This window comes from Myiozetetes cayanensis, unplaced genomic scaffold, assembly GCF_022539395.1.
Source record: "Myiozetetes cayanensis isolate MyiCay16 unplaced genomic scaffold, myiCay2020 scf9, whole genome shotgun sequence".
NCBI lineage: Eukaryota > Metazoa > Chordata > Aves > Passeriformes > Tyrannidae > Myiozetetes > Myiozetetes cayanensis.
This window is the reverse complement of record NW_026088185.1, coordinates 18312571-18338349: the sequence shown is the minus strand read 5'-3', so window position 1 is coordinate 18338349 and position 25779 is coordinate 18312571. Positions and strand designations below refer to the sequence as shown.

At 37.8% G+C, this 25779-nt stretch overlaps 1 protein-coding gene across 1 annotated transcript in view; it reads left to right on the top strand.

Annotated features, from left to right (window-relative positions):
- The window catches only part of GAD1 (glutamate decarboxylase 1), a 34211-nt gene extending 21229 nt beyond the window's left edge, over positions 1-12982 (top strand). The window contains exons 13-17 of the mRNA XM_050340322.1: positions 3120-3198; positions 4835-4984; positions 5228-5335; positions 6040-6129; positions 7739-12982. Coding sequence (XP_050196279.1) covers positions 3120-3198; positions 4835-4984; positions 5228-5335; positions 6040-6129; positions 7739-7912 — 601 coding nt within the window. The 3' untranslated portion in view covers positions 7913-12982. The remainder of the gene's footprint in view (positions 1-3119; positions 3199-4834; positions 4985-5227; positions 5336-6039; positions 6130-7738) is intronic.
- The last annotated feature ends 12797 nt before the right edge of the window (positions 12983-25779 follow it).

Genomic DNA, 25779 nt, shown 5'->3' with positions numbered 1-25779 from the left:
TGAAAATGAGTGTTCTGTAAATGAAAGTTTATATATATATATATATATACTTGCTTTTATATTTCTTATATATATATACAAACAAGAGTACTTTTTTTTCCTTAGTACAACAATGAGAGGAACACAGGGAGACTGAACTAGTAGCAGTATTTAAGGGCACGTTTCAGTACCTATAAGGCTGGAAAAGACTATGATGGCACAGAGCTGATACTCTTCTGCTGTGCCAGGGAGAAGACTGAGGTCATTCAGAGGGAGGCCAGAAAGGGTCACTGATACTCAGCACATCTCAGGGCACAGGGGCCTGTGAGTTACATGGAACAAGCAGGAAGCTCCTGTAGAGGCCAGAGTGAAGTCTGCAGAAGAGAGCACAGGGGGTCCCCCAGGTACATAACCCAGATTCTCAGGATGCCCACTGAGACCAGAAGCCAGCCTTTAATAGATAATTGATTGAACCCAATTTAAAGAGGCAAAGCGTTTGTGTTGGTAGTGATGGCAGAGTGGAAGTATGACTCTCCCACTGGCCCTTACAATTCAGACTCAGGAGTCATTCCAGGTGTAGCCTTTGGCACAGCTGTTCTCATATCCAGTGGTGACAACTCTGAAGATAATATGTTTATAACCCCATGGGTGTTTTTCTCTAGATTTCCTCTGAAACTGCTCTATCATAAAATGCTGCTCATCTGAAAAAAAAAAATCAGAAAAGCAATGAAGAACCAGAAACTTGTTTTCCTTCATTGCAGATATCAGACTCCAGGGAATAAAAAAATATTTGAAGCAAGCTCTCCCCATGTACTCTTAAATTACCACCAAATTGCTTCCTTGAGTCAACAGTGCTGAATGTGAGCACCATGTAAAGGTGTAAAAGGAGTACAGTGGGTAATGCTCTTCCTTAGGGAAAACAACCTTTCCTGGTGTTGGGCATCTCAGACAGTAAGTGAAGAACAAATACAGTGTAAAGAATAGTGTACAGAAGGACTGGCAGCAAAACCATGTGAACCCTTCTGTGGCAGGGACGGCAGTGTGTGGTGTGGCAGGAGTACTCTGAAGTAGCAAAATCCTATCAACCCAGTCCATTTTACTAGTCACTCATGGCAACATGTCTAGTACGAGGTCAGCACTGTAAAATAATCTTCTTAAGCTACAGAGGTTTGGTCATAGGAGCTTGGCACACCCCTTTTGACCTGAGGTCAACCCAGAGGTGCTAATTAAGGCTTTAATTTTAAGCAAATAGAGAAGGCAGCAGGCCACGAAGTGTGAAATTATTTCTTTCCTAGTCAGCTACACAGATCTTCAAACACGGGACAGGCCCCACGTGCACCGCGTAATTGCCTGTCACGGGCCCCAGCTGGGGTCTGTTGCTGACACTCAGATCATACTTGGCCTGCTTGGAGACACTGGCATGAAGGACTGGCACATTGCCACGGTGCAGAGCTGGGATTGCCTGTGCTAGGGTGGCCTCTGGCTGGCTGGCTGGCTGCACTGAGGAGAGAGTGGCATCTTCATGTTAAAATAAATCTAATGCTCCTTGTGAAAAATGACTTAAAATTGTCTTTGTTTGGAACCCTGAAAGTTAAATAAATGAGCTAAACTGAAGACATGGTGTTTTTAAAAAGGAAATCAGCTGTTAGATAAATTCATGTTCCTTGATTACTCTATCTGAACTATTAGTGAAGTGTTTTAAAAGATAGGTGCCTCCTAAGTCTGAGCTGTATATCTGCTGGTTTGCAGCCCATAAGCAGGAGATTTTAGAGGGGTGGTGAGCTGCCCAGGTACAGCACAGATTTTAGAGGGATGGTGAGCTACCCAGGTACAGCACAGATTTTAGAGGGATGGTGAGCTGCCCAGGTACAGCACAGATTTTAGAGGGGTGGTGAGCTGCCAGGTACAGCACAGGTTTTAGAGGGGTGGTGAGCTGCCAGGTACAGCACAGGTTTTAGAGGGGTGGTGAGCTGCCAGGTACAGCACAGATTTTAGAGGGGTGGTGAGCTGCCGGCAGCACAGATTTACAGGGCGGGACTGCAGGTACTTTAGGTTTTAGAGGGATGGTGAGCTGCCCAGGTACAGCACAGCAAAACACGCACTGTTCTTTTGACTGAGGGGTACTGCAGTTTAACCTAGCACAGACAGAGGTTGGAATCATATCTAGAAATTAGCAGTCCTCATACTGGGGTGAAGATATCATTGTGTTGCTCAAAACAGAGGAACTGTGGCTGTATCTGTGTCCTCTGAGAGCAAGGTGTAGAAGAGGAGGAAATACCTTTTCATTTTCTTTCAATCACATTGCAAGAATACATGAATAGTCTGTGAAATACAATTATGCACTTTGCTTCTCTGGCAAATGCAGTGAATGAAGGGGACATTTGGCAATTAATTACTTAGGGTGAAGAGGTCAATGAATGTGCAATGTTGGTACATTTATTTTAGCATCATCATTAAACTGTCTAGGACAGTATGTTAAAAACACAGAACATCTGTTTGACTAGTAAATTAGGGGATCTTGTGCATTCATTTGTGTTTACATGTAAAAAGTTTTAAGATTTACATACAGAATGGTAGGATTCTGATGGAAAGTTTTAAAGCCTTTCATCTGTCCATGAGCTCAAAAACTAGAGCTGTGGCTCTAACTGGGAAAGCAGGTAGGCATGCAGTGTCTTTCATTTGCTTTCTACTTTTCCAGCAGCTGTTCAGTGAAGAACTGTATTCTCCCAGAATCCATACTAGTGTCATAATTCTCTGACACCACCGCTTTCCCCATCAGTACCTTGAATTGATAGAACACATCAAACTGGTTTTGTTATTTTTGTTAGTGCTATTTCTAGAAGTTGAGTCTTCTGGGGATGATGTTACTGTATCAGCTAATTAATCTGATACTAATTAGCTGATATTAGTAATAATATAAACTAGTCACAAGTCTGACACTGCAATGTTAACGCAAAAAAAATTCCTTTCCTGGACAGCATAGCTGGGAAAGAAGACACTTGAGACAGTAATAACCTCCATACTGATATCATCATGGTCAAAACTCCATATATTTCCAGCTGAAAGCAGAAAACAAAGGTGACTGCTTCAGGTTAAGTTTCTGAATTCCAGACCTATCTGAATGTGTAATTTTTTTGCAGAGCCAACTCAGTCACTTGGAATCCACACAAGATGATGGGAGTGTTGTTACAATGTTCTGCCATTCTTGTCCGGGAGAAGGTCTGCCTTATATTTAATAATTAAACATTAAAAAAAAAATAAATAAAAGAAGAAAAAGTAAATACCAAGCCCTACTTTTTAAGAGGGTATTGCAAAATCCATTTAATTTCAAAATTTTATTTGGAAGGAATAATTGTGTGGATTTACATTGTGTTTAGTAAGTTGTTTTATCTTTCCTGGGTTTTGGGGACTTTTTTTGGTTAAAACTGTAAGCAATATGAATCATATTTTAGCTGTTGGGTCTTTATATATTCTAATAGCAACAATAGAACCATGCTTATATACTTCATCTGAACACCTACCCCGTTGTTTCTACGATATCCTGAACATACACCTTTGGTCTCAGTACTTGGTAACAGTCTAAACTTCTTAAATAAAAAGCAACTTCTTTACCTTACACAGTGGTTTAAAAGTTTCTCAGTTCTGTTGAAAAGAAAGCATGCTGCTTTTATTAAGACTCTATATTTTTGGGGGTTTCATCTAGATTCTTTGTTGTCATCAATGAAAGCAAAACCAGTGTCCTTTTTCTCTTAAGCAATAAGTATTTTCCTTAGATGATTAAAAAGAAATTTATATTATCTGTGGATAGGACTAATTATACGGTTTACTAATTTCTGGCAATTGCTACTACTAGAGTTTAGCTGAAGAAGTAGTCCCTGTGTATAGAACTGGCATGGAAGAGTTGTGAGTTCCAGCCCTACGTCTGCCATTGCTCTTCCAGTTGATCCATCTCCAAAGTGAAGACTGCAGCACTTACGTCCCTCTATGAAACACATCTATTGTGTTCTATACACAATAGAGGAAGGGAAGGAGGGAAGCAGTAGGCTTTGTTTAGGGACATGCATGCTTATCGTGCTAGCTGTTGCAGGATTTTGGCAAGAGTTCTTGTTCTTATATGAGAACTTTGATAGGTGCTTTTGTATTTATCAGACAAACTGGTGTTCTTCGAGCTTCTTTCAAAAAACACCAATAAACTCTAAAGGAGATGCAAAGCATTTCAGAAATGTCATATGTGTAAGATTTCTGTGTAACACAGGAATTTGCTCCTCTGTGTTTCCTTCAGAGATTTTTACCAGTAATCCACAGATTTCTATTGGTCTGTGAGCCATATTGATTTGTAAGCAAAAAAATGTCTGGTTTAGATAATTTGTACTTATATTTATCACTTGTGTTAAGTGTCATAAAGCTAGACAATATACAAAGTTGAAACCTTCAATTAATTTTTTTTTAATTTCATTTTGTGTAGCTATCTGTTGCACTGAGAGACCACAGCTGTATTCTAGTGTGTAATTTAACAAATTAGAAATTTAAATGTTAAGAATACAGCCTTACAAATTGAAGTGCACAAAGCTAATATCACAAATGAAGTATCCAAATAAATCTGATAATGTTTTTGCAGGTGTGAGTGTGTGGATGTGTAAAAGCATATGACTACTCAGGGACATATAAGGGAACCACCTAGGGTTATGAAATCATTTTTATGGCTCAAGTTTACAAAACAAAGTCAGTATGTTATAATATGGCCCATTAATTAACAATTCCTCTGCATATATACTTTTTAATACATTTTTGAGGTATACAGTTTCTTATGTACATGTGCTATGTAAGTCATATAAGTACATGTTTTTCATTACAGGGTATACTTCAAGGCTGCAATCAAATGTGTGCAGGCTATCTCTTCCAGCCAGACAAACAGTATGATGTCTCCTATGACACTGGAGATAAGGCAATACAGTGTGGGCGACATGTGGACATTTTCAAATTCTGGTTGATGTGGAAAGCAAAGGTAAATAAAAAAAGTTTATCTCAAAACCCAGAAATGTATTTATTTAATTTATAAGTCTCACGTGGAGGCCGCATTTAGCCACTTTTGAGGTGTTGATTAACTGTATTTTTAAATTACAAGAAATAATACTGCTAAATGTTTTCTGACTGAAAATATTTAAAAGTGAAGCCTGGCTGAAAAGGTGATTGCTTTGGAGAAGAAAAAACAACCATATAATTAATACCTCCTTTCTTTTTTGGACAGGGTACAGTAGGATTTGAAAATCAGATAAACAAATGCCTGGAGCTGGCAGAATATCTCTACACTAAAATCAAAAACAGAGAAGAATTTGAGATGGTTTTTGAAGGGGAGGTGAGTTTTCTTTTATGTATGTAGGAGCCAAATCTGGGAGGAATTTAGAAAACAGTCTTCACACTTCTCGCTGTTCTTCAAGCCAGCTATGCAAAACTGCTCTTATTTCCTAAAGAACTACATGACTATTGGCATCTGGGCATTTTTTTGGCTACATGCATGTGGTTTTGTACCGTAAATGCTAGTTTTATATCCTTTTCTTCTCTTCTGCAAAGGACTTCTCAGTTTAGGGTATGAAGAGTACCTTAATACAGTCTTCTCATGCCGAGGTTCCAGATTATTACATACGTAACTGAGAATCTGCTTTTTGCTGTATGTTCTGTTGCTAGTGCCACTACATAAACCCTTGGCTGATAGAATAGACTTCATTTCTACAATTGCTAAGAAAAGGAAAATTGAGTTGCTTTTGTTATGATCCTGGAAAATAGTTCCTCATAAAACTGCATGAATGTGAAAAGCATTTACACTTCATTAACACCCTAAATATTGTAAGTAGGACAATGTATAGGGAATATAAGACAGCAGATGCAAGCAGCAGAACTGCAATCCTTTTCTTTCAGTTTAACATGCAGAACTGGGAAAGTCAATACTGTATTTTGTCTTTCATGTCTGTGCTAAAATACACTGCTGACAAGCCTTTAGTGTGGGATTGATCTGTATTGTTGTCTTTTTTAATTGAGGTATGTGTTTGGTTCTTTTTGCAGCCGGAGCACACAAATGTATGTTTTTGGTATATTCCCCCGAGTCTCAGGGGCATGCCAGACTCTGATGAGAGAAGAGAAAAGTTACACAGGGTATGTGTCTTTTGTTAAATGTAAAAATATAACCTACTCTTTCAACCCAAAGTACTCTATTTATTAAAAATAATGTAGCTGTTTGTGGGCACATATTACAAATGCTGATATGTCAGTTCTCCATTGCTCATTATAACCTTGATATTGTTCACTTCTGTCTCCTATTTACACTGAGGCTGAAGTCATGTTTTCTCTATAGAACCAGACACAGAACATGCTCAGGTATTCTTTGGTTTGTATCACTTCTGTGCTCCCAAGTGTCACAAATCTTCAAAAAGCAGCTAGGCCTAAAGATACTGCAGTCTTGTTTGGACAGGACAGCATGCCAGCAAGAGAAACAGAAGAGTAGATATTTAAAAATGCTTGGACAAGTAAAGAACATGGAAACCTTTAAGTCTTCCTCAGGTCTTTATTTGGATTTTAAATGACAATGTATTAATGCGTTTCAGTGAAAATTAATACCCTTTGGAGGACTTCGGGATAAATGTATTAAAAGAAGTGAGAGAGGGAAGCAAAGGCATCATAGAAGCATCACCAGGAAAAGTATCCTATCACTTAGGACTTGAGGGAAGCAAAGCCCATTGATTTTGTAGTAGTATTTTAGACAGACAGAAGTGGAATGAAATACATTCAGGAGACAAAAGAGTGATTTTATAGGTATCAGAAGTAATTGCAGTGTGTGTTAGGGAATGGAGAAGAATGGGCAAACTTGGGAGGTTTTGTAGAGGATTTTATGTCTGTATCACACTGGGGAAAGAGAACAGAAGAGAACAGAAATTCCTGGGTCAACCCAATGGCATGTTAAATAAAAAAGTTTCCAAAAATAAAGAGAGAATACAGGAAGATTGAGGTAAAAGGTATGAAGTGGCAAGAGGGATAAAATGTTTGACTTGACCCTGTTAAATGTTAAAGGACATCATAAAGTTTCCTACAAAACGGTAAAAGAGCCAGACATCTGACCTTGGCTGGCAGAGAGTAGAGCAGGAGAAAGAAGGCCTGGATGGAAAAACTGAGCTTAGAAAATACCAAGTATTAAGACTATCAGAACATTACTCCTTGTAATTTAAAGCAAGGAAGTGAGATTGTGGTAAATGCACAGTACTGCAAAACTGGATTTCCATGGCTTATGTTAGTAGAAAATATTCTTTATGACATAGATCTTGTTGGGTTTTTTTCTATTTAAAAATTTCTATTGTTGTCCCCTCCACACAAATTCCTTTGAGAATACTCATAATATCCATTACCTTCAAAAAGGTCTGGAGTAGGTTTTCATACAGAGGCAGAAAGCATTTCTTCATGACAAAATCTTTAGCATAAAGAAATGATGTGTACATTTAATAGATAAAATAGTGAATACTCTAGGATGTTATTAGTCTCTTATCAAAAAGATGGATATTATTGTTGTCAATTTTCCTTTAAATATCCAACCCTACATGTTTACTTTATCAAGCTTCTTCTGTTACAGATATTTTTTATAAAAATTAGTATCTTTTTTTGGCAGTCAATTTATTTTTTCTAAGTTAAGAAATGCCGTGACATACAAAGAAAAAATAAATTTTTCTTCTCTCTTTCTCTCTCTTTTTTTTTTTTTTTTTTTTCATTGGTAAAGGTGGCACCAAAAATCAAGGCACTGATGATGGAGTCAGGTACTACCATGGTTGGATATCAGCCTCAGGGCGATAAAGTCAACTTCTTCCGAATGGTCATCTCCAACCCAGCAGCAACTAAGTCTGACATTGACTTCCTCATTGAGGAAATAGAGAGACTGGGGCAGGAGCTGTAGTACAGTGGTTTCATTATTTATTTGTCTAATTCACTGTTTTCCAGCACTGGCTATTTTTTTAACCCAGTTCTGCAGAACACATTTTAAGGAAATCCTCTTTCTGTGAATTCCAGTCTCCTAAGACATCCTTAAACAAAACAACTGTAGGCTACTGAAATATACGTGTATTGGTAGATCACATTATTGAGGGAAAATGTATTATCTTGAAGTTGAAGTACTATTGACTCTTACATTGGTCTTATTTATTGTAGACAGCAGGAAATTAACAAGTACTAAAATAGTAAATTAAGAACTCTGCACAGTATATATGTACAGTATAAATAAATATATATAATTATATATATACATACATATATATATAAAAAGTGGTTATAAACTTAGATCTAAGCCACAGCATGTTTTCCACTTTAAGAGAATTAACTTTTCCTTCAACAACTATTGATGTGGATAATGTGCTACAGGTTTTTCTGCCAGACAGAAATAGACATATAGAAACCTTTCTAAAATGTAGATTCTTAGGAGCTAAAGAAAATGTATGACAGTATTAAATCTTATTGTTGGTGCTTTTCTCACATACAAAAGAGCAATCTTGACAGCACCTTTGAGTAAGATAGTTGTATTTGCCCTTTAGTGTCAAATCAGGGGATAACAGTAGCAGAGTCATTGTAACAGGTATATTATTGCTGTATTTTTAGAGGTTAATTTGTGTAGATTGTGTACATTATTGTTAAATGAATTTGTGTAAAAGGATTTAAATGTAATAGTTTTACAGCAAGATAACTGTTGAATTGTAGGTATCTGAAATATTTGCTTATTTATATGCAGAGATTTACCATGCTGAAGAGTTGTCTTGTATTTTCTTCCATTTGTAATGTAACCTATTTATATATTATTGAAGTTCTAAATAATGTTTATGGTATTTTAGTGTCTTTGTGAGCCAAAGAAAAAATACAAAAATATTAGTTGACACTCGTTTAAATCTTAGTGCCCTTAAAATAACTTACAGATAATTTTACTGAAGATAAGGAATTCTAACATTGTGTATAGACTGTCAAATTATGAAATCCCTTAAATCTATTAGAATTATTAGAATTTTCAGTTTTATGTATTGTAGTGTCAGTGTTCTGAATGCTTTTCTAGTGAATATTGGTTGCTAACCAAGACCCCTGTTTTTATTTCAGGCCTGATCTCTATGACCATTTTAACCAAATTCTGTGGGACTTTTAGCCAGCACCATTCTTTTATTGAAATGGAATTCACTATCTGTTTGGAACTTACAACCCCCCCAAAATAATGTCAGTATCTTTGAATACAGCTGGCTTGTCCCAACAATTCCAATTGGCTAGGCTTTTGAAATTATAGACACCAGATTCATCTGCAGCTTGTTCAATTTTAATCACTAGATAATCAATACTACCGAGTGGAAAAGTCTATACTTGAAGCAGAGTAGTGGAACAAAATGGAGATTCAATAATTCTCTGTCTACTGAGTTACTGTCATGGTGATAAATGGAATATGCTAATTTCAAGTGTTTTCATACATGATTCTGTGGCTATTATCTATGCAAGTCAGTAATTAATTGCTTTTTCTCCCCACCCCTCCACCTCAGTAACAAAATTGAATTATTTTAGAAATGTTCAATGAAATGCAGTCATGCTATGCAGTTTTCACAGCCTCTCTGGCCCCATCAGGCCTGTGGAAGGACAGCTACAGCCAGGAGAGGTTTCCATCCTGCAGGTCCCACTGGTTGTCCTCTGAGGATCCTGTCTCGCGTTTTTGGCAGTGTTAGCACAGGGAGAAGAAGCTGTTACGGTAAATGCTGTGTCGTATAGCACAGCCTTTCCAGCTTTTCTTAGGACTATTGCTTATTCCTCTTCCGTAACCTTCTGCAAAATCTTTTCTTGAAATTCAGTTGAATCTAAAAATTACTATAAGTTTGTCACTGTCTTTTAGATTTATGAGTATGACTTTCAGAATAGTATCTGCATTGTTCCTTTTATGTCATTAAACCCTAGTAACCTTACTGGTACAGTATTTCTTTCATTAGATTATTTTCCTCAAGACAGTGTAGTTGGTCTCTTACCTTCTTGATCGTTAACCTCAATATTCCTCAATTATAACCCTATTATCTGACCTTTGTATTCAGTACTTAACATTTCTTGATGTAAACATCCATGCTGTATGACCTGAGGCCTGCAGTACAGAAGTAGTCAGCATGAACATTGACTTCAGCAGTGCTATCTTCCATAATGGTAAATGCCATTCTTTATAGCTACCAGATATTCAGCAACACTAGATGATCTCTCATTATAGCTGTTTTTAGAGTACAGAAGAAGTAGGTCACATTTTGATTTACAGACTTCTGCCTGAAATCTGATCTCTGTCACAGTTTTACTTTATTCAAAAGGCAGCTACAGAAGGCCTTGGACAGTTCTGTGACGTAGTCAGAAACAGATCTAGAGCTCTTCACTACATATATAATGTTTTACTCACTAAAATTTCTGCTTCTTCATTTAATGGAGTATCTTGTGTTCTGAAGGTCAACAATCAGAGGTTCTACCTGTTGCTGTTGATGGTTTGCAGCTAGTTGGGAATAATGGAGCTCCTCCTGCCTTATTTGGAAGTGAGATAGTTAATGAAGAGGTGTTTTCTCCAAAGATAGGGGGCTTAAATTTATCTTCCTACCCTCTGCATTTTATTTTGCCTTTCTGCAGTGTTGTGTCCTGACACAGATGACCACCATTAGATTTTTTGCAAAGCTTTTAATTCTAATATCAGATTCTGGAGTTTTCCTGTTACATGTACCATGTTCCGCAGGCACTGGGCTCATATTAATTTCTGACTTGGTTAGCTGATTTGAACAGAGCAGTTAGAGTCAGTAAGAAAACTCATCTGTTTCCTTCTTAGTAGGTAATTTCCATCTGAGTAATATGCTACAGCTTCTCAGTTTAAGGTTTACCTGGAATTTTCCTGCTTTTTAATCCATACAGTATTGACTGTGAGAGATCAGGATGTATGGATATACAGAAGTATTGACTAATTCAAAGCATTGCAATCCCGGTGAGTAACTTTGTTTTTCTAGGGTTTAGTATATACTCTAAGGTAGCAATTTTGCCTTTAAAAGCACATGGACATCACCATAACCTTGTGTGGGTGAATTCAGATCAAATAAACAATAGGAAAGATCTCAGCTGAACATGTAGCTGCGGTGCTTATTAACTCACATAATTTATTTGGAGACTGACCATTGGATAAAAATCAACAGCAGCTGTTGATTTTGAATGACAAAAATTCTGATTGTGTAATTAAAGGTATGTTTTAGAGAAGATAGTTAAATTACGTCATTCAGAGCAGACTAATGGAACCAGGGGCCTTGGGAATAACCCAGGATTTTAAAATCATTGTTGACTTAGCTCATACTCTGTTTTTTGAATGGTGACAAATATGAAGAGATTTTTTAAACAGAATCTCTGTTTTGTGGTTTAAGAAATGTTACAGTTATAAAGAAGTTATGCAATGCACTTTTAATTTTTCAATAAAAGTTGATCTTAAAACTGACTAATTTGTCTCATATAATTTTTGTGAGCCCTTTTGTTTCCTTAAGAATATGAGACAAAAGCCATACAACATTATCCCTCACATTAAAAATGGTAAGGCAAATGCTATTTAATTTTAATAGGCTACTATTTAATTTTATTATTATTTTATTTAATAGGCTACTATTTAATTTTAATTGTGAATTGAATGTGAGCTTATATCAACACAGACTGAGGAAGAGCCACAAGCACAGAACCTTGGTCAGTTTGAACAGCACTGTTGAGATATTAGTACTGTGTATAACATGAAAAAGGTGATCAAAAATCTTGGATTCTAGACCATATTTTGGGTAACCTGTCATTCTCTTATGGGAGATAAAATATATTTAAATTTTTTTTTGGTATACCAAATATATTGAAAAATAAGAGTACATTTTGAATTCATAAAAGTATAATTTTTTTCATTATATAGACAAGTTCTGATTAATTGGTGCTTTATGCATTATCCATAGAACTGTCATTGATTTTTACAGTATGTAACGAATTTGATTTTGATTGCTTTAGAGTAGGATGAGCATCCTTCATGTAGCATGAGTTTTCTTAAGAACATTTTTCTTTCCAAGTTAAAAATTTTATGTAGCAAACTATTCATGAAGAAAATACATACTGCAAAGAAACTTATTAAGTTGCTTAGTGTAGCATGCAAATGGCGTAATGTAAAGCACTAAAACTCATGGATGATTGTATCGTGTGAGTATTAAGGAATGTTCAGGTTACGCACAGACTGTTCAATACAATGGTAGGACCAAACAAAAGTTTTGTAGTTAGATACAGCTCACTGTGGTCAACAGAATTACACCTGTCTGTATTTCTTCAGCAGGGTTTTATAACTTGCATACTGTGACAATTATGCTTAGGGTGATGATACATGAACTGGGAGTACTGCTTGCTCAAGAACAGCCACTAAACTAGTGAAGAGATGAGAAGACACAAGCATTCCATGAAAGCAAAGGTTAAAAGGAAGGATGACTGCATAACATGGAAGGATTTATGTTTCATTAGGGCATTTGAAAGAATCAGACTTCTGGACAAAGCAAAATAAAAAATTTTGTTTAGAAGACAAGATGCAAGCAAAAGTTTTTAAGTAGACCAGGTAAAGAAAGAAAAAAGGTCTGGTTCTCTGTTTTAATAGATCTATCTACTGAGAAAAAAAGGTGCATTGTTCAGTAATGATGATAACAGAAAAATCCTAAGATAAAGTATTACAGACTTTGATTTGTTTCTGCTATTTATAAGATAATCTGTTCAGCATCTGAATGTAATTATTTCAGATAAGTGTACTTTGTATGTGTATTTGTGAATGTATTTATATTCCTTGATATAAACGAGAAGAACATGTACATGCATTTACATACTCAGTGTGTATCAGAAAAAACTAAGTTTTGCACGATATTGACTGTTTTGTGTAGCTCTTTTCAGGACATCTGCAAAGATTCTTGAAATATAACATTAAAAAACTATACCATGAAGGAAATAGTAATTATTTTCCCTTACCTTTGAAAGTATGTGTGTGTATTGTGTATTTATATGAATGATTAAATCTCTATCATATGAAATCCTTAAATTATATACCTTTTAGCAGGACAGCAGTCTGGTTTATCTAAGAGCAGTTGGTTTGAGGCAGGAACTACTCTATGAAAAATGTTGGCTTTGTTTGATGTGGAAAGGTGTTGCGTCGTGACAGTGTGAGCAAAAAATACGTAAGATCAATGCAGGTGGTGGGAAATGGAGAAAAACTAAGTTTAACATCATAAAGCCCAGAAAAAATGTCACTACAAGTAAAATCAACAAATGTAAATACAATTACTTTAATTTAGATGTACAGAAACCTAACATCTGTGACCACAATGCAAGCTGGTTTGAAGCAGTGTCTGCTTGGTCTGACATTGTCAAGAGTTTTGATTGTGCTGGTGTATAAAGCAAGAGTACTGGCCTTCCAAAAAATAGAAACTCAAATGCTAGCTTTAAACTGGACAGGTGAAACTGTCTCTAAAAAGCAAAGTGAGAAAAGACAGAAGACATTTCTCATTGTGTCATTTCGGTTGGTGCTCTTTATATCACCTAAAGATTGCACATATTATAAATTACGTTCACTATTTAACATATTGCCTTACTAGGACTTGCCGTGGGCCTCAGCAAAAAAGGCCATTAATCTCAATTAAGCTTCTTCCTTTACTTATGGGAAGGTTTCCTGCAGGGTAACACTTCCATTTGTTCTTGTGGGCAGAGGGCCAGTCTTACCACTGGACTGTAAGTGATAAAGTCTTTATTTCCATTGCTTTGAAGTTTTCTACGGTTCCTTGCTGCGCAGTCCAGCCATGAGCATCCTCTGAAGACCAGGCCCTTACTGACTGTCTCTTTCAGGTAATTCACTCTCCTGCCATGTGCACAGCTCTGACAATCACTAAACACTAACACAGCTCTCGATTATCTAAAGGAGTGCAGCTTCACTGGGCAGTGGGGTGAGACCTCCATGTGCTGGGTTTAACAATGCTGAACCAAAGAACCATAGTTGTTTTTGATTACAGCAGGATTTCCCATTTCTGGGAAAAAATGACTGTAATTAATTTGTTGTAACTGCTGCCAGTGGGTATGTTGCTGCAATAACTTGGTGTGTTCACTTCTCTCAGTTGCACTTCAAATGTATTTCACTTTTACCTGACTATGTTATGTTTCAGGGGTGTTATATTTCTTTATACTGTTTTGCATCATCATGGCTCTTCAATTATTCTACATATTTTTCAAGAAGAGGTGTGGGGCTTTTTTTCATACTATGGAAGAATCGAGTTTAGTTTCCCTGCTGTAAACACTCCATATCAGTGAGTAGTTGTTGCTGTTTTTACTCAGTCATAGCGAATGCAATTATTCTGTAGGCATTAATTAAGTACCAGTTTTATCTTACAATATAATGCAGTGCATATTTGCTTGTCTTCCCAAGCATATAAGGCCTGTCTTTTTGCCAGATATGATGTGAAGTCCCAGATTGCTAATTGTGACCTGGCTCCCTGGCAGTGAGAACTGTAATTGCCATCAGACAGTTCCTTCTGCTTTCTGAAGCGAGTGCGTGCAGACTGATTGCAGCATTAGAGCTCGTATTGCAGTTCAAAGGAAACCTAACAAAATTTGTTCCTTTTGAATACATCAATATTACTCTAAAGAAAGCTACTAGGCCAGTAATTGCTACAATTTTCCTTTCCCAAAAGCCTAGGGTTTTGTGTGGTTTTTTTTCTCCCAGAAATTCTGTGGCTGCAATGTAAATAATTATGCTTAGCTATTGTTGAATGGCTTAAGAACTCATGTTAATTTTCTATATATAATGCTGCTATAATTGTACAATTAATGCTATACTGGAAGCAGGCCAGAGGTGGAATAGAGGTTCTTGGGGGAGTTTGAAGACTCTCACTCTCATTTACTCTGTAGCTCAGACCAGAGCTCTTTCCATTAAGCTGGCAAAGTGGTCAAAAGAAGGATCTGAAATCACTGCATTATACTACAGAGACTTGGTTGGATTCTCAGAAAAATGAACATGGCTTGAATTTACAATGGAAACATCTCTTTCCCTCATCTTTTAGCAAATACATTTATTTAAAAGAGCTTTGATAAAGGGCCCTTACTTGGGACCGTGTCCTCAGTTTATGTAGTGAACTACTAATTCATCTGTCTACCTACCTAGATAATTTCTAAATGAGCATAATTCATATACAAATGTACATATCTAGCTTGTAAGAACAAATTATTTTTCAATTACAGGACATCTACAAAATTTTAGAAGTAAATAATGTTTTGTATATCCATCTTCCCAGCGTTGCATATTTCCCATCCTTCCAATGAATAGATCAATAGATCCTTTCAAACGTGTGTGTATAGGGGAGAGTGTACAAGGAAAGTCCTCTGCTAGGCTACCAAACCAGTCTTCTACATCTATATTTGAATGGAAGAGTGGGTTGTAAGGTTGTTCTAACACCTTGACTTTGGTGGGTTTCTGCGGTACAAATGAAAAGGGAAAGAGAGATGAAATGGTTGGTGGTGGAACACCAAAGAAGAGTCACACAGGGCTAATTTCAAAATAGCAAAATTCTCCAGCAGGCAAAAAGCAAATGTACAGCACACATCTTGCTGAATAATTTACAAGTAATAAAACATCAGAAGAAGCAAAGAAATAATTTGACACCATGTAAGTAACACTCATTGCATGTAGTCTGAAATAAACACCAGAATGTGTCATGTTGTAAGAATACATAGAAATGTATATGAATATTTACCTCTCCCCAACTGCCTATTTATATAATTTTAAATGCACAAGATTTTTCTGGCAATATTTTTTCATTGCATCCGTAGGCACTAAAAGCCTTTTTTATACTCTACATCATTCAGCAAAGGGTGCTAGAGAGGTAAAGCTTTCTTCTACCTGCTTGGTTTACTTATGTTTAGGTATCTTAAATCAGGCCAATTTTCTAATGGTGTTGCTGTCTGTTGGATTAAGTATTGGTTTCCTAGGCTAAATAACATAAGTTTCATTACTAAAATAATGTGGAATGGCAAAGGGCAAAGTTAAACAGTGAAAAATAGACTGTATAGAAATAGACTCGTAGAAGTAATGTGAGCTAACAGATTATTCCCTCTCTACCTCCTGTGAGTCTGATATGCTCCCTGAAATGCAAATTCAGCAATCTGAGCAGCTGTTCAGCAGTTACAACAAAGAATACCCAGGATTTAGAAAAATGGAGTCCTGTTTCCCTATTACACTATAAAAATCAGGTTTTTATGCCTAGTTGGGAATGAGAGATGTGATCTGGTAGGTTCTTGTCCACTAAAACCAAGGCATACTCACATTTTCCCTATTTTTTTAACAAATTAGTAACTGTTTGAAAAGCAGAATCCTCTTATGGAGAACTAGGTATATATCTCTGCATCAGACCAAATATCTTGATCTGTAAGAAACAAAGAAAAATATATAAAATAATAGATCTAAAACATGCATATAAAAATACATAAAATGTTATAAATATTTTAGCTGTCATTTGGTTTTGCTTTTGTTAAACACTACACCCTACAAATAGTTTTTAAACTGCCTTAAATTGAAGATCTTTATAATTTATTTTATATTTATCTATGCTCTACAAGTCACGTTGTAATGGTAGCGCGTATTGTGAGCCTGTATTATCTGTAGGTCTCTGGACATGGCAACATTTTACAAGAGGTAGCTGTTGAGCTACTTTTAGCTGGGTCAGTAATGGTTGCAATTGTTTTGCAGTTGACTGTAGTTCCTGAGGTGTAGTGGGATTGCTATTTAAAAGCAACAACAACAAAACAGGGAACCACTGACAAATTACATTCCTAATTTATGCATTTAGGTTGTAATCTGTTGATGACTCTCTAACAGATCAGGAAAGACCTGACAGCATAAATAAGGAGTTAGTTTAGAACCTGACATAAAAAAAGAAAAAAGTGACTTCACCCTAGTGTAATGCTACTGAATTTCAGTGCACTTACACAAAGAAAATTAAGGCAAAACTTAATGAAGTAGAACCAGGTGTACTGCCCTGGTTCTAAAAGCAATGTGACTATATTAGAAGAAATAGAGCGCTCTGGGGAACAATAAGGTCAGGGTGACCACAGGAGATGCTCTGCACCTGGATTTCCAGCTATAATTTCAGGTTCATATTTCACAGCTGAACACCCCAAAAACTTCAACATGCCAAACCTTGCTGCTGTGTTACAGCTGCACTAATGATATAAGAGTGGTGGGCACTTCCTCTGCGAATCCACTGGTTATCTTGTCCAAGCCGCCTACTCAAATGGGACCACCCAGAGCAGGATGCCCAGGACCATGTCCAGATCACCTTGGGATATCTCTAAACATGCCAGAAATATCTCACAGGTAACAAAGAATTTTATTGTGTATTTACAATGGAGAAATAAAATCATTCCCTGCAACGATCTTAATATTTTTGGTGGGTGTTAACCATTAGAAAATTCTTAAACTGATTCAGGGGGTTCTCTAAGAACAGAAAATACTAAAGAGGTAGGGAGATGTGGTCCTCTGTGGCTGATGTACTTGGACTTCTTCATGAATGACTGGTATTGACCAAGGCAGTCTTTTAAAATTGTGTTGCTGTTTTAAAAGTTGTTGGATTTGCATCTGTTTCAGCAGCTTTGCTAACATTTTGCACTAAACAATTTGCAATCATAACTTTTAAGGGAACTAGAAACTAAACTCTGTTTTGGTTTGGGGTTTTGGGGGGCTTTTTTTTTTAACCGAATGTGATTTTCTAAACTGTTACCCATATTGCAGTAATTATTTTAAAAGCTCTCTGATATCCCTTTCTCATTATGACAGAGTTAGGTTGATGAGTGGTGTATTAAAAGAATAAAAAGAAACAACTGTAACAAGTAAGAATCACTGTTCAAAGATGTCTGTGTAACTTTGCATTCTGGCTGCCTTTTGCACTGGTCAGACTTTGAAATCACTGCTTTCCAGATCACATTTTCCCAGCTAAGTCTCTGTGAATAGGCTGAGGTAGTAGCCAGTTTTACCAAGGAGAGTGCAATGAGGAAAACCAAGATTAAACTGAAGCGAGCTAGAAAACCTCTACAAATCTTACATTTTATATTCTAACAGACAAAATGGGCTTGCATAAAATGAAGCCTTATAATTGAAATAGACCCACTGCCTCTGATATTTTAGTTTGAAAAAATACAACTCTAAATCTTGCATACAGCCCCCAGTCAGCAGATTTTGTGTTTCCCAGTGAGCTTTCGATAGTCATTGAAGAGAAGCGGTAGTTGAAGAGAAGGCAGTCAGAGGGAAGGCCAATGGAGGAAAACTGTGCACACAGGTGTCTGGGTGAGGACAGAGCTCACTTCGAGACTTGGAGCTGAGAATTGCTCCAAGGCCTGTGACCGTGAGCCTGCGCTTTGTTCGGTTCCTGCTGGATCTGGGACTTAGCCTGCAATTTCTGGCTCTTGCAGCACTCTTATGTTCCTTTTCTAAGCAGTTTTGTGGCTTCCATCAAAACCAGTGGGTAAACTGCCTTTCCCCTGTACATTTCTTGGCTGCAGCAATTTCCTCTGTGCTTCTGTTTGTTAGACTCTTTATAGTGGCTGCAATTTTTCCCCTTCATGCTGACTTAAATAGTAAAAATCTCAAATGATCATCTGTTCTCAGTTTTCTTCAGCCATTTAACTCTTTCTGTCCTTGATGTTGCTTTGCTGCATCTTTCTTAGCAGCTTCTCAGCCCAAATCCCTGTTCCAGCAGTGCCTGGGCTTAGGACAACATCCAAGTTTATATTGGGAGTTAAAAGCCACATGGAACTTTCCATAGCTGACTGAGTCTGACAGCATATCAAAAGAAGACACTCAAAAGAAATACAATTGGTAGGTAATGTCTGTCCCCGAAAACAAATACAGCATCTTCCAGAAACATCTTTGAAAGTCCTACTTAATGTTTTGTACATCAGTTCTCTCTGATACGGGGCAAAACACTACCCCTTTGGGTCAGGAGAAAGGCAGCCCTCTAATGGTGAAGGCTCAATCATTGTTGTGAATAACAGCACACTCTTCACAGTGTGTTATGGCATAGAGCTGGTCCATGCATTCCAAGAGGTACTCTGGTCCTTGCAGGACTCAAACCCCTTGGCTCTAATAGTGATGTACCCAGAACAGCAAGAGGCGGAGTCAGTGCCAGCAGGAATAAAGGGTCAGCTTCAGAAACTGGCAGGGTCTTTCCAGCTGGTACTATATGACCAGTTGTGTCAATTGCATTGACACCTGCAAATCTCATCTCAAAATAAATACAGCATATTCCAGCACATCCCAGTGGGGCTCACCAGCTCCTGTTTCCCAAACTTTGTGCTTGCTGAGAAATGCACCCAATCAGGTGGCATTAGCCAGGGCCATTGAATCATTCTTGTCAGCAGCGCAGAACAGCACAGTTGTTCAGTGTCGTTTGGCTTTCAGTGCTGTGATTTCAGATGACAAACTGCTTGTTTGATTCTTAAGCTCAACACATGGGTGACATCCTCAGCTGCTGTAGAAAGCAGGGAGAGCTCCATCTGCCTGCAGTGAAACAGAAACCACATCAAATAGATGTCTGTCCAGGCACGGTTGAATCTTATCATAATCTATTCCTTAACTTAGTTTAACATATCTAGGTGCTGTGGAAGTGACTTCTGGCACTTTTTCTAAAACACACTGGTTTTGCTAATTGACCCAGGAAGTCCTATAGCATTTCCTCCTTGGAAATGGTGCCAAGAGCACTCAGATATAGCCAGCAAAGGAAGGATTAACCTAGGCTCCAGCTTCAACCTGCTCTCCTTAATACAAGTGAGAGGACAGAAATTCCAATTTTTTGAGAGAAAGGTAGGGTGCTGCTTTGGGTTGACACTGCTATATGGCTAGGCTCACAGGATCTGATTATATCCCAGGCTTTCTCTCTCTTAATCAATTTTATTTGCTCCTTCCAGCAACAGCTCATTAAGAGAAAGGTCATCTGGCTTTAAAGAACTCCACCTACAGAATGATGCTATCCAGTAGAATTCTTACTAGGATTTTAAAGTGATTATTTGAGGATTGCCACTCCCAGGGCATATATTATGTTGCCAGTTTGTTTTATTGTGTTCAAACTTCCAAATCTAATCTCAAAATAAATAATGTTCACAAGGTCCCAGCAGAGGCATCCTGCTGTCGTAGGGATGTGATAAATAAGGAAAAACCTCAAAAAATACGTTTCCTTGTTGTGGAAGACAGAATCCTTCTCCTTGAGGCTTGAAGGAAAAGAAGTTATCAGCTACTGAGGCAGAAGAAAATAAATCATGAAAGACTTCTCAGGGCAAGAAAAGATAAAGGAGAAGGAGTTGAATGTTGGTTTTGTGGGGGTTTTTTTGGCTTTTTTTCTGAAAGGAGGATTAAAAATAGCTTAAGAAATGCATAACTGTGGAAGCTTTCATAGAATGTCAGGATGAAAACAATTCAAAAATATAACAAAGACTAAAAAGATCCTTTCCTGAGGCTAAAGCAGATTGCTTTCTCTGAGCTAGCAATGTAGTGTTTCAAGCATAGCTGGAAAGAGGCTAATAGTGCTTAGTTGTAGCTGTCCAGAAGATGGAGGAATGTGCCCTTCTGTGACTAATGGATGCACTTAGGAGGGCTGTCAGAGCATTGGACCTCTGTGGGTAGGGAAGAGGAATATTGTGAACAATGTGTGTAGCCTGTGGGGTCAGATCATCCCTGTTTCAGAGTCTGAGTGCAATATTTGTCCTGTTTACCTCAAATTCTCCATGATAATATTTGGTTTATTTGTTCTTTCTCTAGGAGCTTAGTATTTCTTTTTCTCTCACCCTATTCACCTGTCACAGGTGAGACAAAGTAGTAGCATCCCAGTGATAGCACACGTGTAGCATTCAGCAGCATTTAGAGACTGTGTGGTTTCAGAAGGTCACTGTTCTGTGTTTAGGGGTACAGAAGAGGATGACAGGGTTTCTGGGAAAGGCAACTCTCTGGTAACTGCCTTGGCACACAGGTGGTTTCTGCTTCTTATGGCTTTTAGAACTGCTCCTGTACTCTGACAGCCAAATCTGTGAAGGCCAAAGTTATAAAATCAAATATTGGGGATGACACTATCATAATGACTTATTTTATCCCCGATACTCAAGAATTATATTTGGCATTTCTGCCTGGTCGAGTCTTCAAACACAAGTGTAATTTCTTTTCTTAATGTTCAGCATGTTTGCAATAAATCTGTAAGGCCTATAGAAAATTCTGGACTTTCTGCCAAGAAGGACCTTTGTGACAAGTTCAATAAATGGAGCACTGTTCAGGATGGGACACTAAAGGATTTAATATATGACCCATTTTTAAATACAGGTTTTTTAGTGTAAGCCTTTCTCCTGTACTGCTTTCTTCCAGGAGAGTCTTCATCAACAGCTGCTCTAAACATCTTTCATGAGAATCTGACTGATAATACAGTCAAGGTGTACATTTGCTTCTCTGTCTTATCCCTCCTTTATCTTAAACTATAACATCTGAGTTGGGAAACTCAGAAGTAGGTTTTTTTGTTTTGTTTATGTATACTGACATCTGTCATTTATGTTTCAGTCTGGATTTTAGATAAAGGACTCTAGAAAAGCTCTAGAGGAAGTAAAATGTAGAGCTAATTTCTATAATTTAAGATAAAAGAACTTAAGGCACTTTATAGAACTATAAATGAAATAGTACATATCATGTACAAAGTGCTGAACACCCAAGACACTGCAGAATGGATTCGGTGAGCAATAAGTTTTCTCCTTTGATTTATTTTGTTTAAGAAAACAGGATTTAACACATCCTTAGTAAATAAAAAGGAGTGCAGCAGCAAATCCTTGACTATCAACAAAGTCTCTTAGTATAAGCAGTTTCTAAAACTCCAGATTTTAGGCTAACCACTTGGGTCAAAAATGGCTGACAATGCATGTAAGTATCATGTAATGAATTGGTTGGAAATTACTTAATTAATCTTCCATTATGAACCCTTCTTCTGCAGCATCCCTAGCTGCAGAACTCCCAAAGCCAGCTGCTATCTACAGCTGAAAAGTAGCAGGCCTATTAAGCCTCTTAAATACTTGCATTCTAATTCCTAAATTGCGTGGCCAGAACCTTGGTCTGTGCAATTGCTTCCATAATCACGATTCTATCTGTGCTTCTATAATGAACCCTGTTTTAGCTCAATATAGTTTAAAGAGGCTTCTTTTCTTTTTTAGTGGTGAAGGAAACCTATTCTCTGTTATTTCACATAGGTTGTATTATTTGCTAGTTAGTAATCAAGTGAATCTTGGAAACATTCTGACGTTTGTTGTAAACTCCGTGTCCTCTCTCAAGCATTCACCAATGCATCTTTTACTGTGAATACATGTATTTTAAGCTTATTCTCCTCTGTTATGCCTGTTCTTAGTCATACACTCTGTAAAAATTTTGAACACTGTGCTTTAGGCCAGAGTTTGGGGTCTGAGGGCTATATGATATGGGACAAGCTAGAGTAAGGACTGCAAGTTTAAAGTAGCAAATTCTGGAGGCAGAGAAGTGAGGACATTAATTTTACTGAGCCCATTTCAGTATTCAGGCACACATTTTCAAAGCTTTATAGAAGCAGAAGGTGTCTATTTTGGAGTTTAATCAGTCTTAGAGTTTTCATTTAGTTTTAGAGTCTCAGAAGAAACCCCTGTAGCAAGTAAAAATGGTATAAAAAAGGCATTCTGTCAGAAACCTATGGCTATAATATCTTTAATTGTCAAAGCTATGCCCCTTCCAGATTTGTGTGAAAACTACTTACCAGGATCTAATTCAGAGCTACTGGGTCTTCAGTAGCTTTGGGAGACAGGCACAGTTTAACTGTATTACAGCCAAGTCAATCACTTTTACGAATTAAAGTAATGAAGGCTTTAGTTAATTTCCTGTGTCCTATTAATAGAACCTCCACAAATTAGTTTTACTGAGTTTCTGGTTTCTGAAACAACAGCCTTGGTTCTGGTCTCAATCCACTTGGGGAAGAAGGCTGTAGATTACCTTTACAATTCTCTGATCTGTTGATGGCATCTGCAGTCCTTGGTGCAAATTACAGCAGCCAGAGGAACTGTTCCTGATAATAACCAGAGCATGACCACAGTGACTACAGCTCTATTACATGCCCATGCTGGGAGCTCTGGGGGAAAAGCAGAAAGTAATTCTGCCAGCTATCTGCCACCTGAGCATTCCCCTTACAGAGATGCAGTGTGCTAGGTCTGATCCTGCTGACATTGGGGCCCTTCCCTCCCACCTCAGAAGGAAATTGCTGTGTGTTGCAACAGTACCAGTTAGAGTTTTCAGCTGAAGTCTCCTGCTCTTTCCCGGCTGAATACAAGTCACTCCTAATTGACTCACTGAAACTGCTGCCCTTTCCTTGAGCATTATTGTAAATCAGCAATAATGCAATGAAAATTGATGAATACCTACAGTGGTAAAAAAATGTCAAGCAGTCATGACTAGGCTTTCTGAGTTTGGCATGGTCTTTTTGTGCCTTGTGGAGCCCCAGGGGGGGACCAGCCCCGCAGCATGCACTGGGAAAACTATGCCTGAGAGCAGCTTGTCCAGCGAGTGCCTTCCTCCCTTGCACTTCATTCCCTGTTTAGCTTCATAACAACTAATGGCCATAAAATCAGCTTTACAAAAGCCCCACATTACTCCTGTATTTAATTAACTTTTAGGGCATCAGACCGTAGTATTTAATCACAGCCTGCCGAGTTTCAGGCGCTTGTTTGGTCTGAGGCTCACTAATGCTTGGCTTCCATTCAAAATGCTTCACTGTTAATTTCTCTTTACAGTCAGATAGGGTCTGATCTTTTCCCAGCTGTTCCCAGCAGCAGGTCAAGAACAGGTTCAGTCTCTCACATTTGCACACACGCTGACCGTTGCCATCTTACTTATTTTTTCATAGATACCCTCAGTTCCAAAGTTCCTAAACTGCTCCTAAACTAGGACTGCGGGAAGTGTGTATGAGTTCTCCTGCAGCGCAACGGATGGCTGTATGGCTTCTGTGTCAGCAGGCTTTTACCAGCCATTTGTGCGAGCTAGAGCTATCTTCTTTTTTTTTTTTTTTTTTTTTTTTTTTTTTTTTTTTTTTTGTGGAGCTGAGAGGTCTGTGCTTTATGCCTTCTACTGATATGAAGTTCTAAGTATTGTGGGTATACAGCCAAGTGGATTCCTTCCAAGTAGCTGTAGTTTGTTCCCTGTGTGCTTGCAAAGCAGATAAAAATCTCCTGGGCACTGTTAACATATGAGTTGAACTTAGACATACATCAGGCTCTTTATGGCTCCTTCCATCCCAGTCCTGCTTTGCTGGGACCAAAGTCAACAAGCAGGTATTCTGACTTGCAATTCCTCATCTTGGGCAATACATTAATAGCAGGAATGAATGAGGTCATATATTGATTAGGGGATAAAAGATGTTACAACTAAGAGCTATCTTATGACCCATCTTCTTCTCAGTCACTGGACACTGGTGTTCTATTTCTGCCTAAAACTATATCCTTCCCTCAGTGTTTGCTTACTGGAACAGTCACTTTTATTACTGCGGACCTTCCCATAACTCTGGCAGTATTCACTTAATTTAATTTTAAAGGCACCCATTAATTAAAATTATTCTATTTACTGATTCTTAATAATGTCTCAGAAGCTTTTGTTCTGGTGTGTGTGTCTATGTTTGAGCTGAAGACCGTCTCTGCAATAAATCATGATTTTCTGCCTGTCTTAGCCTCTAAATGATTTGGGTCAAATAGGCTGATTTGTACACTGTATTTCAGCAGCTCCCTTCCTGCTATGCATGCCTGGGTTTCTCTGTCCATTTTCGTTCCTGTTTGCCCAGCGCCAATAATCCAGAAGGGTTTAGGGAGGGGAAAAGCAAGTGCAACTGCTTTTCTTCATCCACTGCATATCCTGCTCTGCAGAAGGGACGCTGGCTCCCGCTGGAAGCGTTTGCACCACATTCTCTGCAAAGGGCAGAGTGGCTGCTTCATCTATGGCAAACTGGATTTTAGCCAGCAGCCATAGCTGACAGTTTCAAGAAGGCCACTTCGCCATCCATCTTACTCAGACAATTGTGTGCGGTCTCCAAACTAATAATTCATCATCCGCACATGTGTGCCTTCCACTTCATTATTTTATTAACATATTAGAAGCCCCTGATTTATTTATTAAATTCATTATTATTCTTTATCAAATGATGACATGTTGTTAGCCAGGAAGATGCACTTGCTATCTTTGCAACTAATTATGCCAATTAAGTTTTCACGATTCTACCACAAAGCACAGCTCATTAACTTTAATTACTTTTGAAATGCAGCTGCTGAGATACACAGAGAAAAGAACAGGTAGGTAATATTTGTTAGTTAATTTCTGCCAATGGGGTTTCTTGTCATTAGGTCTTAAGTGATACTTTCAGGCAATCTTGTTCCCTATTTCCCAGGTAAGTTTTTTCTTTTTCACCTAAGAGGGTTCCTTTTTTTTGTTGTTTTACAGACTAGTCTTCTGCCATAGAACATTGGGCTAAGTTCAAAGATATTTCTTCAAATAAATATGGTGGTTTAGTTCAGCCCTTAATGGGAATTGATGGACATCTGCAGAGAACATCTTTCTTTGCTGAGGTGGAACTAGCCCAAAAAGGGTGACAGCATTTTGATGAAAAGCTGAGATGCTGTGGTAAAGCAGAAGTTCCTAAGAAAAATAATTTCAGGTCTTGAAGTGATGTATGGAGTTTTTGTCTC